This window comes from Salvelinus alpinus, chromosome 16 (assembly GCF_045679555.1).
Source record: "Salvelinus alpinus chromosome 16, SLU_Salpinus.1, whole genome shotgun sequence".
In the NCBI taxonomy this organism is placed as follows: Eukaryota; Metazoa; Chordata; class Actinopteri; order Salmoniformes; family Salmonidae; genus Salvelinus; species Salvelinus alpinus.
The window spans coordinates 28203590-28216530 of record NC_092101.1 but is presented as its reverse complement, the minus strand read 5'-3'; the positions used below and the strand labels follow the sequence as shown (position 1 = coordinate 28216530).

Here is a 12941-nt window from a genome sequence, read left to right as displayed (position 1 = left end):
AACATAAATAGATAATTGGTCAGTGTGACTGAGTTTTCTACAGTGTGCAGTGATGTTATATGGTAGTCCTGGGGTTGACCCAGGTGCTTACGCCAAAGGAAATGTTTACAAAACCCAGTGGCCTGAGTGTTACTGACATCATAGCAAATGTCATAGTTTAACGCTCGCAAAGGGTCACTTGTGGAATTACCCAGTTCAACTATTTAGTGTCTCTAAACAGAGAAGTTCTTTGTGTGAGATTTTATATTTTGGATTACGTTTCTGGAATTGTAATATTTAGGGTTCCAAATGTATGATTGGCTCAACCTACGTACATTACAATGGTGAACTTTGCAATTATTGGTTAAACATGAAGATGAATTGGTAGTTTAGTTTTAAAAAATCGGTGTCCTCTGTGCAAGATATAATTGAAGTAAAATGTTTGAGTCATTCCACCCATGACCCATCCCTCTGCATGATGTGTGTAAAGATATGGTACTGTTTGTCATTATAAAGACAGTGAAGCAGATGTCTTGAGTTCCCCTTGAGATTCCAGACCAGAGCGAGGAGTGGCTCTGTGTCTTCTGGACTGAAAACGATGGATAATTCTAAGGGAAATGTACTCTGCTGGAGACCAGTGTCTTGACAGTTGTTAAGTATGCAGTAGTGTCTCTGGTCACAACATGCAGTTCAAATGTACATCTGACAGACCTCTGCAAAACACTGAAGGACCACTTATTTATGGCTGTTTGTCTCTGTTTTTGTCAGCCTGTAGGGACATGATGTCATGTTGATATCTGAGGTCCCCTGGTTCTAATAGTACAGTCTGTCCCAGAGACAAGTTTCTCTCCTCATCTCCTCTCTTAAGGCCTAAGGAGGTTAGTTTCCACTGAAAAAGGTGTATGGTGAGGGTAGTTTTAAGGTATGGATCATTGTGGTGTGTGTGTTTGTGGTAGAGCCGAGGGCAGGGCGTGAAGTTCTGTGATACAGGTACTCTCACATGGGCCAGTTTAAGAGAAATGTTTGAGGAAGTAGAGCAGTCTTTGGAGGCCCTGGGCATAATGGCAAGGCCAAGTGTAAAGTTGTTGAGTGTTTCTGGGGCTGATCAAAGGCAAATTGCTTATCGGATAAAACAGATCGATATCACATTACCTCAGTGGCCCCTGCCGGCATGCAGAGAGAGGCAGAGAGAGAGAGAGAGGGGCCGGGGAGCGCCAGTGTCTTGCTGGACTGGAGGAAGCCAGGAATACATTTCTGATGGACAGCGATAATGTCTTTCAGACTAGGGCCTGGAGCTACAAAGCGTTCTCCGTAACACGAACGCTGTGTGGCAGACATGCGACGAGCAAGACCATCTGCTTACCAGACACACACACAGACACACAGACACACACACACACACACACACACACACACACACACACACACACACACACACACACACACACACACACACACACACACACACACACACACACACACACACACACACACACACAGGCACACAGGCACACAGGCACACTGTTAGGGGTGCCAAACGGATCGATTAGCAGACAAGGGGTGTAAGGAGCACAGTGGGGGTTGGGTGGCAGAGAGACACCCAGGGTCACAGAGAGCTGGTGTCCCATTTCAGCGCATACTAAATCAGTTACCATCTCCACCACACAGAGCCCAGCCTCACCACATAATCCCCAACAATCTAGATGATAAGTGGATGGGTTCCAGTTACATTAGTGTTCAACTTAAAGGACATAGCGCCTCTCATATGAACCATGCCACCTCAAGGAAATTATTCCTGAAATGATCGCTATTGGTTCTGGTCCATGTTTGTATCCTGTAAAGGATTGAGCTGATCTTTTCGGGGTATTCTGGTCGCCAGGCGTGTGTTAGAGAGAGCTGGTCTGGTTTGGTGTGAGTGGTGCCAAAGGGTTGGGGTTGTGTGTCAGTCAACTGTGGAAGGAGGATAATGTTACTGAACATTTACGTAAGTTTGATCATAGTGACCACATTGTACCCTGCTGTTAACAATGGTGAGGACTAATGCTCCGTTTGCAGAGTGTGGGTGTCTATACACTATATCAGTTTATACTCAGCCTGCTCCTCTGCTCCTACTGAGAGGGATGCGTTGCAAGCCGCAGAGCAGAGGCAGTCAGAGCACACTACCACACTGTATCAACCATATTAGAACACACAAATGCCTTCTCCAGGGCTCCCCAAGGAAAGGACCAGCCTTAACCTGATACCCCATTATGCTACATAACAGACAGATTCTCTCTCCTCTGTGAGAGATGGCACATCTGGGATTACGATTTTCTTGTTTGTCAACAAAGGCATCCTAGAGGCTGAACAGGGATTTTTTCCGGGGATGTGATTTTGAGCTGTCCTCTCTGCTCATGTTTCTGAATGTGTGATCATTCCACACTGTACATGAGGCCTGTTGTTAACCCTTTACAAGCTATATGTTGGATGGATAAGACAGGACAGTCTGGTGTGCCCATTCTACCTCTGTGGCCACACCTGGTTTATGGGGTTTTGGGTCTCCCGAGTGGCGCAGTGTTCTAAGGCACTCAGTGCCAGAGGCGTCAATACAGACACCCTGGTTTGATTCCAGGCTGTATCACAACCGGCTGTGATTGGGAGTCCCATAGGGCGACGCACAATTGGCCCAGCATCGTCCGGGTTTGGCCGATGTAGGCCGTCATTGTAAATAAGATTTTGTTCTTAACTGACTTGCCTAGTTAAATAAAGGTTAAGTAAAAAAAAATACAAAAATTGTAAGGACAGCAAAGTGATAGCTAGCCTGGTTTTAATAAAAATGTACTGGGTTGGAAGAAATGGGCAGACACACAGACACAAATTAAAACAAACCAGTAAAATCCCACCCTTGAGTTAGAGGAGACTTAAACAGATTTGACACTCTGAAACATGACAAATATATTTTTTTCCCTCCCCAGAAAATGAGTGAATCTGTAAAGGATGCAGCCTTGCGGGCTAGTCCACTCCCAATGAAGTCTGGTAATAGAAGACCGACAGGAATAGTGTTTAACCCAAAACCACATCATCTCGTACATGTGAATGACATTCAACTGGAAGCTTTAAAACCTGTCTAAGTTGTGTCTGTGGTGAAATAGACCCAAACAGAGCTAAATGTTTGTTATGGGTGATATTTCTCTGCTGTGTACTCTTTCTCTCTCTGGGTGGTTGTGGTTCCTCTGATTGAATAAGCATCCCTGCATGTTAACTCTCCATCTCTCTGGGACACTCAGCTCATTAACCTTATGACATACAAGAGCAAAACATCTCCCCATCAATTCCTCCTCTATCTGATTAAAGAAACTCTCTTTTTCTCTTTGATAATTAGTCACTAAAGAGAGATTATGCTACAACAAAATGAATGAGAAATTAGATTTTGGTACCCGCAAGGACACACACACAGAGTAATCTGTATCCCTCTTAAGGCAGTGTTTTATTAAGTTAACATTTAGCTGTTTCACGTCTCCCCCTGGATCTGCTCCATTAACACCAGCAGGAGCAGCTCTTGTTCAGAAGGGACTCATTCTGTCCAAAATACCCTGATTCCATTACCCCAGAAATGAGCCGAATTTTTGTCTTTAGTTTCATAACTTGGTGTTTCCTTGTGTTACCTGGTCGTGACTGTTGAGGTGTAGTTAACAATAACTTACTGTGAGCCTCTGTGAAAGGAATATTCTGCCTTTGACTTCAATAGTTCAGAACCAGTAACATAGCTGTGGTGGAACCCCAAAATACTTCCTTACATGTATTGTACTGTATTTTCCTTTGGAACGGTTCTTTTCTTTGCATTTATATGGGTTACCTCATCTTCCATATATAGGTTGGTAATCAGTGCTGGTTGTGCTATCTGGGCTGAGGATCAGCTCAGGGGTAAATAGATCCACGTGTCTGCTGGCTCTTTGACTGACAGCCTGTCACATCCTCTTTGCCATCTTACGGAGCGTGCTCAGATAGGAACTCAGGGAGTTAGGCTGGCCTGCCTTTGATCCATTGGGCCCAGGCTCAGCTGAGCTACACTGGGCCGGGCCAGCCTGTGTATGGGTTGTAGGGATGTGACAAATGGATAATTTTTCTTTACATTTAAACATGATTAAAAAAAATATATATACTATTAAAACGATAAGAAGATTTCATAAAATAAGGGTGACCCGGGATGGAAGGACACTATATATAGAAAGGTATGTGGACACCCCTTCAAATTAGTGGATTCGGCTATTTCAGCTACACCCATTGCTGACAGATGTTTAAAATCGAGCACACAGCCATGCAATCTCCATAGACAAACATTGACAGTTAGAATGGCCGTACTGAAGAGCTCAGTGACTTTCAATGTGGCACCATCATATGATGCCACCTTTTCAGCAAGTTGGTTTGTCTAATTTCTGCCCTGCTAGAGCTGCCTCTGTCAACTGTAAGTGCTGTTATTGTGAAGTGGAAACGTCTAGGAGCAACAACTGCTCAGCCGCAAAGTGGTAGGCCACACAAGCTCACAGAATGGGACCGCCGAGTGCTGAAGCGCGTAGGGCGTAAAAATTGTCTGTCCACGGTTGCAACACTCACTACCGAGTTCCAAACTGCCTCTGGAAGCAACATCAGCACAATAACTGTTTGTCAGGAGCTTCATGAAATGGGTTTCCATTGCCGAGCAGCCGCACACAAGCCTAAGATCACCTTGCGTAATGCCAAGTGTCGGCTGGAGTGGTGCAAAGCTCGCCGCCATTGGACTCTGGAGCAGTGGAAACACGTTCTCAGGAGTGATTAATCACGCTTCACCATCTGGCAGTCCTGATGGACGAATCTGAGTTTGGCGGATTCCAGGAGAACACTACCTGCCCCAATGCTTAGTGCCAACTGTAAAGTTTGGTGGAGGAGGAATAATGGTCTGGGGCTGATTTCATGGTTCGGGCTAGGCCATTTAGTTCCAGTGAAGGGAAATCTTAACGCTACAGCATATAATGTCCACATACTTTTGGTCATGTAGTGTTACACGCTCCAAAAAACAGCCCAGTCTGACAATGTTTCACTGACAAAATGTTGTTTTGAGCGATGTAAGTTTGAAAAGAAACTGACCCGGAAGTGTTTTTCAGTTGTAGAGTTGTGTTTAGTTGTTTACGGTTCCAAACATACAGTATGTCATTTTCTTAACCCATCTAGTGACTAAATGACAGCACAGGTTTCAAGTAGCATGCTAGCTAGCCTTGGGTGTCAGCCTGGGAGAAGTTACAGGAGAGACGGGTGGGACGAAAGTAGCACAATGTAAACCGATGAGCTGTAATAAAATAAACATTTAAGCACAGGCCATTGTCTCCTCTAGTTCATATTACTTTTATAATGTTAGCTAAATATCAACAAGTGAGTGTTTTTGAAAATTACACATGCAACAATTTCAAAGATTTTACTGAGTTACAGTTCATATAAGGAAATCAGTCAATCTATGGATTTCATATGACTGGACAGGGGTGCACCTGTGTAATGATCATGCTGTTTAATCAGCTTCTTGATATGCCTTGAAGGGCATAGGCCCACCCACTTGTCAGACAGGCCCACCCACTGGGGAGCCAGGCCCAGCCAATCAGAATGACTTTTTCCCCGCAAAAGGGCTTTATTACAGACAGAAATACTCCTCAGCACCCCACTACCCCCACTCAGACGATCCCGAAGGTGAATAAGCTGGGCTGGCATGATTACACGTGGTCTGTGGTTGAGGCCGGTTGGACGTACTGCCAAATTCTCTAAAACAACGTTGGAGAGAACTGAACGTTCAATTCTCTGGCAACAGCTCTGGTGGACATTCCTGCAGTCAGCATGCCAATTGCACGCTCCCTCAAAACTAGAGACATCTGTGGCATTGTGTTGTGTGAAAAAACTACAAATTTTAGAGTGGCCTTTTATTGTACCCTTATTGTGCACCTGTGTAATGATCATGCTGTTTAATCAGCTTCTTGATATGCCACACCTGTCAGGTGGATGGATTATTTTAGCTAAGGAGAAATGCTCAGTGGGGTCGTGCATTAAAATGCTTAAACATTAGGTGATTTACAGTTGGACGCAATCGGTGTACGAGTCTTCAGGCATCTGGAATCTGCTTCGTTGGTGCCCAAATGTGCAGGTGAAATTTTGTCCCGAAGACAACCGTTAATTCACATTGACTCGTGTTCCTTCCATTTGTTATGTGCATTACCGACTCACAACAAAAAAGAAACCTAGCCAACTTCTCCCTACATTCTCTTTTCCCTCCGTTACGTGTCTCTCACTCAATTTCGATTTGACCGCTCCCTCTACATGCATGGGTGCTGCGTACACAAGCTCTAAAGGGCTACAGAAATGACTGTCTATAAAAACCAATCTAATTGATGGGATACACCAACCAAACTGTAGACAAGCAGCATTCCTTGCCAAATCATTACACCTTTATCAGAAACTCAAACTGGACTGTTTGATTGAAGTATGGAATTATGTGTTCCAACCACAAGCTGCAGTTTTGGAAGAATAGATGTCTCCTCTATTTTAGTCTTTTGTTGCGAACTGCTAGTGTGCCATTTAGAATAGGTTACAACCTAGACAGGTTCCAGACTGAAATATGCAACAAAACATGGTTTTGATGAAGACAAATAGCATATTCATTAGTCTAGGGGGTCTACTTTGTTTCATGTTTAACAAAAGCTTAAGCTCACAACCAGTATCACCTGGTTGAAAAGGGAAGAATTTTAACTTTCTAATGTTGTTAACTATATAACATTTGATGAAATTGTATTTGTCACATGCTTCTTAAGCAACAGGTGTAGACTAACAGTGAAATGCTTCGTTACGGGCCCTTCCCAACAATGCAGAGAGAAAAATTGAAAAACAATAACACAAGGAATTAATACACTATGAGAAACGATAACTTGGCTATGTACACAAGGTACCAGTACCGAGTCAATGTGCAAGGGTATGAGGTAGATAGGTACATACAGTATATAAACTCAGCAAAAAAAGAAACGTCCTCTCACAGTCAACTGCGTTTATTTTCAGCAAACTTAACATGTGTAAATATTTGTATGAACATAACAAGATTCAACAACTGAGACATAAACTGAACAAGTTCCACAGACATGTGACTAACATAAATGGAATAATGTGTCCCTGAACAAAGGGGGGGTCAAAATCAAAAGTAACAGTCAGTATCTGGTGTGGCCACCAGCTGCACTAAGAACTGCAGTGCATCTCCTCCTCATGGACTGAACCAGATTTTCACAGTTCTTGCTGTGAGATGTTACCCCACTCTTCCACCAAGGCACCTGCAAGTTCCCGGACATTTCTGGGGGGAGTGGCCCTAGCCCTCACCCTCCGATCCAACAGGTCCCACAAGTGCTCAATGGGATTGAGATCCGGGCTCTTCGCTGTCTTGCAGGAAATCATGCACAGAACGAGCAGTATGGCTGGTGGCATTGTCATGCTGGAGGGTCATGTCAGGATGAGCCTGCAGGAAGGGTACCACATGAGGGAGCAGGATGTCTTCCCTGTAATGCACAGCGTTGATATTGACAACAAGCTCAGTCCGATGATGCTGTGACACACTGCCCCAGACCATGACGGACCCTCCACCTCCAAATCGATCCCGCTCCAGAGTACAGGCCTCGGTGTAACGCTAATTTCTTCGACGATAAATGCGAATCAGACCATCACCCCTGGTGAGACAAAACCACGACTCGTCACTGAAGAGCACTTTTTGCCAGTCCTGTCTGGTCCAGCGACGGTGGGTTTGTGCCCATAGGCGACGTTGTTGCCGGTGATGTCTGGTGAGGACCTGCCTTACAACAGGCCTACAAGCCCTCAGTCCAGCCTCTCTCAGCCTATTGCGGAAAGTCTGAGCACTGATGGAGGGATTGTGCATTCCTGGTGTAACTCGGGAAGTTGTTGTTGCCATCCCGTACCTGTCCCGCATGTGTGATGTTCGGATGTACTTATCCTGTGCAGGTGTTGTTACACGTGGTCTGCCACTGTGAGGACGATCAGCGTTCCGTCCTGTCTCCCTGTAGCGCTGTCTTAGGCGTCTCACAGTACGGACATTGTAATTTATTGCCCTGGCCACATCTGCAGTCCTCATGCCTCCTTGCAACATGCCTAAGGCACGTTCACGCAGATGAGCAGGGACCCTGGGCATCTTTATTTTTTATTTTTCAGAGTCAGTAGAAAGGCCTCTTTAGTGTCCTACATTTTCATAACTGTGACCTAATTGCCTACCGTCTGTAAGCTGTTAGTGTCTTAACGACCGTTCCACAGGTGCATGTTCATTAATTGTTTATGGTTCATTGAACAATCATGGGAAACAGTGTTTAAACCCTTTACAATGAAGATCTGTGAAGTTATTTGGATTTTTACGAATTATCTTTGAAAGACAGGGTCCTGAAGAGTTTGGATATGGGTAAAGTGACTAGCTAACAGGATAGATAATAAGCAGTAGCAGCAGCGTATGTGATGAGTCAAAAGAGTGAATGCCAATGGGGTCAATGCAGGTAGTCCAGGTAGCTATTTGGTTAACTACTTAGCAGTCTTATGACTTGATGGTAGAAGCTGTTCAGGGTCCTGTTGGTTCCAGACTTGGTGCATCGGTACTACTTACCGTGCAGTTGCAGAGAGAACAGTCTTTGACAATTTTTAAGGCCTTCCTCTGACACCGCCTGGTATAGAGGTCCTGGATGGCAGAGAGCTCGGCCCCAGTGATGTACTGGGCCGTATGCTCTACCTTCTGTAGCGCCTTGCAGTTGAATGCCAAGCAGTTGCCATACCAGGCGGTGATGCAGCCAGTCAAGATGCTCTCAATGGTGTAGCTGTAGACATTTTTGAGAATCTGAGGGTCCATGACAAATCTGTTCAGCCTCCTGAGGGGGAAGAGATGTTGTCGTGCCTTCTTCACGGCTGTGTTGGTGTGTGTGGACCATGTTAATTACTTAGTGATGTGGACACTATGTCTCAATTCTCATTATGTAGTGAATAACACCCTGTTGAAACAGGAGTAAATGGTGAAAAGCGATATTGATGAGAAAGACGCACCTGTTTCAGTAGCGCGAGTCGCGTGTCAAATGGAGCTTGCTGTCCTCCATTTAGCAAATGACCTTGCAACTATAGTAGGCCATTGACATTGGCTGCATATCAACTATAGGAGGCCATTGACATTGGCTGCATATCAACTATAGTAGGCCATTGACATTGGCTGCATATCAACTATAGTAGGCCATTGACATTGGCTGCATATCAACTATAGTAGTCCACTGACATTGGCTGCATATCAACTATAGTAGTCCACTGACATTGGCTGCATATCAACTATAGTAGTCCACTGACATTGGCTGCATATCAACTATAGTAGTCCACTGACATTGGCTGCATATCAACTATAGTAGGCCATTGACATTGGCTGCATATCAACTGCAATCATTCCTGTAATCAGCGCTTTTTCCCCAAAAATGTTAATGACGATGATTTGTGGAGTGCTTTATATCCGTGGCAAATCATTTGAAAGATGCATCCACTTTTACTAACGTTACACCATTGTTTCATTAGGTTGGCCTATATGTTACATTTTTTCCCTTTTTGATGATGATGGGGACCTGTTAGTGGTAGTTTTGTGATAACTGCACTGTGATTTAAATTTTGGATTTTTTCTTAACGTTAACGATTCAATTTGGTTTAAATGTTTTAACGTTCACACCCCTAATGGATTGTAGTGTGTCCTTACTCTTTGACTCTGATTTTTCACGTGACAAGCGGTACTACTGATTGTGGGGGCTATTATCACATGACTAATAATAATACTTTTCTCAGATTAAACTCTAGGCAGATGTGTGTTGCATTTATTGAGATAAAGTGGTATTTTACTAAATCTGATTCTGAGAAGGCTTGTGGGGGTTCTGTTTGCTTTGCTTCATCATTGGACAATGAGGGTCTTCTCAGAACACATCTACATTAAAATAACCTCGACCCCAAACCTGAGACCCATAGAATCCCATCGTCGATAGTTCCTGTGAGGACCTACATCCCGGAGAAGAAGAGTTTCCCTGCATGGAGGAGCATCATAAACACATCAGAGGCAGCATGGCTGGAGGGAGAAGAGGGGCCTTCAGGAGAACCAGATGCTCCAGCTAGCAGGAGGCTCAGTGGCAGAGTGCAGTGTAGTGCATCGGGGCAGGGCTGGCATAAGCATGTAGACCTCCTCAGCTCTCTCTGTGGTGCTGCATAAGAGCTGGAGGCCTGGCTCTGTATGTGGCCGGCCGCAGCTCAACATCTTAGTTTTTCTCCCTCCCTTTCTTTAAACCTCCAATTCTTCTTTTAAGCTCAGATCTGCTGTATTTGGGGTGTGAATATTTATGTAAATTAGATATTTCTGTATTTAATTTTCAATACATTTGCAAAAATGTCTAAAAACATGTTTTCACTTTGTCGTTATGGGGTGTTGTAGATGGGTGAGAAAAAAATATTTAATTAATTAATTTTGAATTCAGTCTGTAACACAACAAAATGTGGAATAACTCAAGGGGTATGAATACTTTAAGGCACTGTATGTACTGTATGTCTAATGTTTGATCATCATATAGTATTTTATGTTTCAAAGAGTTTGTTGCCTACTGCCTAGTGTGTAGACCAATGTATGTCTTAACTACTTATCTTAACTACTTAAAAGCATCTGTACATTGTCTTTGTAGTATGCTCTGGGTCGTTTTTTTGTTTCCTTCTCTCTGATGTGTGTTGATCCTTCTGTTTTCTCCCTAGGTGAGCGCCCATACCAGTGTCCCTACTGTGACAAAGCATTCAGCAAGAATGATGGTCTGAAGATGCACATCCGCACACACACTCGGGTAAGTCTCCACACCCACTCCTCCCACACTCCCCCCTCTTTTTGTTCCAGGAACAGTTTGAGATGTTGGTGTTACCCGCATGGAAATTATTGTATTTCCCTCCACCTCCCCACAGCGCTGTGTGTGTGTGTGTGTGTGTGTGTGTGTGTGTGTGTGTGTGTGTGTGTGTGTGTGTGTGTGTGTGTGTGTGTGTGTGTGTGTGTGTGTCTTTATGTATGTGAGTAAAAGAAAACTGTCATGAAAGCCAGGGAATAGCAGTAACATTTTGGAGCTGTTTTCTTTGACGGAGGTTTTTAACCTCTAAACCAGCTGGCCATTAGGAAATAACTTCTGACCGCAACATGAGTTATGATATATTCAATAAGTCACATGAAATATCCTGAAGCATACTTTTCTCTTTTTATAGAAAATCTGCACACGCTACTGTTTTTGCGAGTGTGTGTGTGTGTTGATTATTTCCTGAGATACCAACTCCTAGGTGTCCATAAAGTCTTATCTCTCCATCTCCAGTACTATGCTTTGGTTGATCTGCTCAGTGCTCAGCCAAGCTGTAGAACGTAACACACCCAGGAATAGAGGTTCACACACCTCTGTCAGGCCGCCAAGCAGGGAGGGAGCGAGAGAGGAGTCCTGTCTTGCCAGTCATGGTCTAGTTCTGCAGACATGAACGCTGAAGATCTTTTTTCCAATGCGGTGATGCCAGGACCCTCACTTAGGCTGCTCCCACAGTGAATTTCTTTAAGACTGGGGAGGATAATGAAGACTACTTAGAGCTGTAGATGGTAGACTAGAATACAGCCACATCTCATATCAATCTCATTCAGTCGTACTGAAAGACAGTCATTGGGTTCCTGAATGTATACGAGCGGAGAACATGATAGGTATCGTTGGTGTTGATATGATGAGCATGTACAGTGCATTTACAAAGTATTCAGACCCCTTGACTTTTTCAACATTTTGTTACGTTACGGCCTAATTCTAAAATTGATTCAATTGTTTTTTTCCCTCATCAATCTACACACAATACCTCAATGACAAAGCAAAAAAAACTACGTAATACACATTTACATAAGAATTCAGATCATTTACTAAGTACTTTGTTGAAGCACCTTTGGCAGCGATTACAGCCTAGAGTCTTCTTGCATATGACACTACAAGCTTGGCACACCTGTATTTGGGGATTTTCTCCCATTCTTCTCTGCAGAACCTCTCAATCTCTGTCAGTTTGGATGAGGAGCGTCGCTGCACAGCTATTTTCATGTCTCTCCAGAGATGTTTGATCGGGTTCAAGTCCGGGCTCTGGCTGGGCCACACAAGGACATTCAGAGACTTGTCCCGAAGCCAATCCTGCGTTGTCTTGGCTGTGTGCTTAGTGTCGTTGTCCTGTTGGAAGGTGAACCATCGCCTCAGTCTGAGGTCTTGAATGCTCTGGAGCAGGTTTTCATCAAGGACCTCTCTGTACTTTGCTCTGTTCATCTTTCCCTCGATCCTGACTCGTCTCCCAGTCCCCATCGCTGAAAAACATCTCCACTGTATGATGCTACCACCACCGTGCTTCACCGTAGGGATGGTGCCAGGTTTCCTCCAGACGTGACACTTGGCATTCAGGCCAAAGAGTTCAATCTTGATTTCATCAGACCAGAGAATCTTGTTTCTCATTGCCTGAGAGTCCTTTAGGTGCCTTTTGTCAAACTCCAAGCGGGCTGTCATGTGCCTTTTACTGAGGAGTGGCTTCCGTCTGGCCACTCAACCATAAAGGCCTGATTTAGTGGAGTGCTGTTGAGATGAATGTCCTTCTGAAACGTTCTCCCATCTCCACAGAGGAACTCTAGAGCTCTGTCAGAGTGACCATCGGGTTCTTGGTCCCCTCCCTGAGCAAGGCCCTTCTCCCCTGATTGCTCAGTTTGGCGTCTTGGTGGTTCCAAACTTCTTCCATTTAGGAATGATGGCCACTGTGTTCTTGGGGACCTTCAATGCTGCAGACATTTTTTGGCACCCTTCCCCAGATCTGTGCCTCAACACAATCCTGTCTTGGAGCTCTACGGACAATTCCTTCGACCTCTTGGCTTGGTTTTTGCTCTGACATGCACT

At 44.4% G+C, this 12941-nt stretch overlaps 1 protein-coding gene across 1 annotated transcript in view; it reads left to right on the top strand.

Annotated features, from left to right (window-relative positions):
• LOC139541276 (PR domain zinc finger protein 5-like) overlaps positions 1–12941 on the top strand; it is a 54325-nt gene that overhangs the window by 35652 nt on the left and 5732 nt on the right. The window contains exon 14 of the mRNA XM_071345738.1: positions 10765–10850. Coding sequence (XP_071201839.1) covers positions 10765–10850 — 86 coding nt within the window. The remainder of the gene's footprint in view (positions 1–10764; positions 10851–12941) is intronic.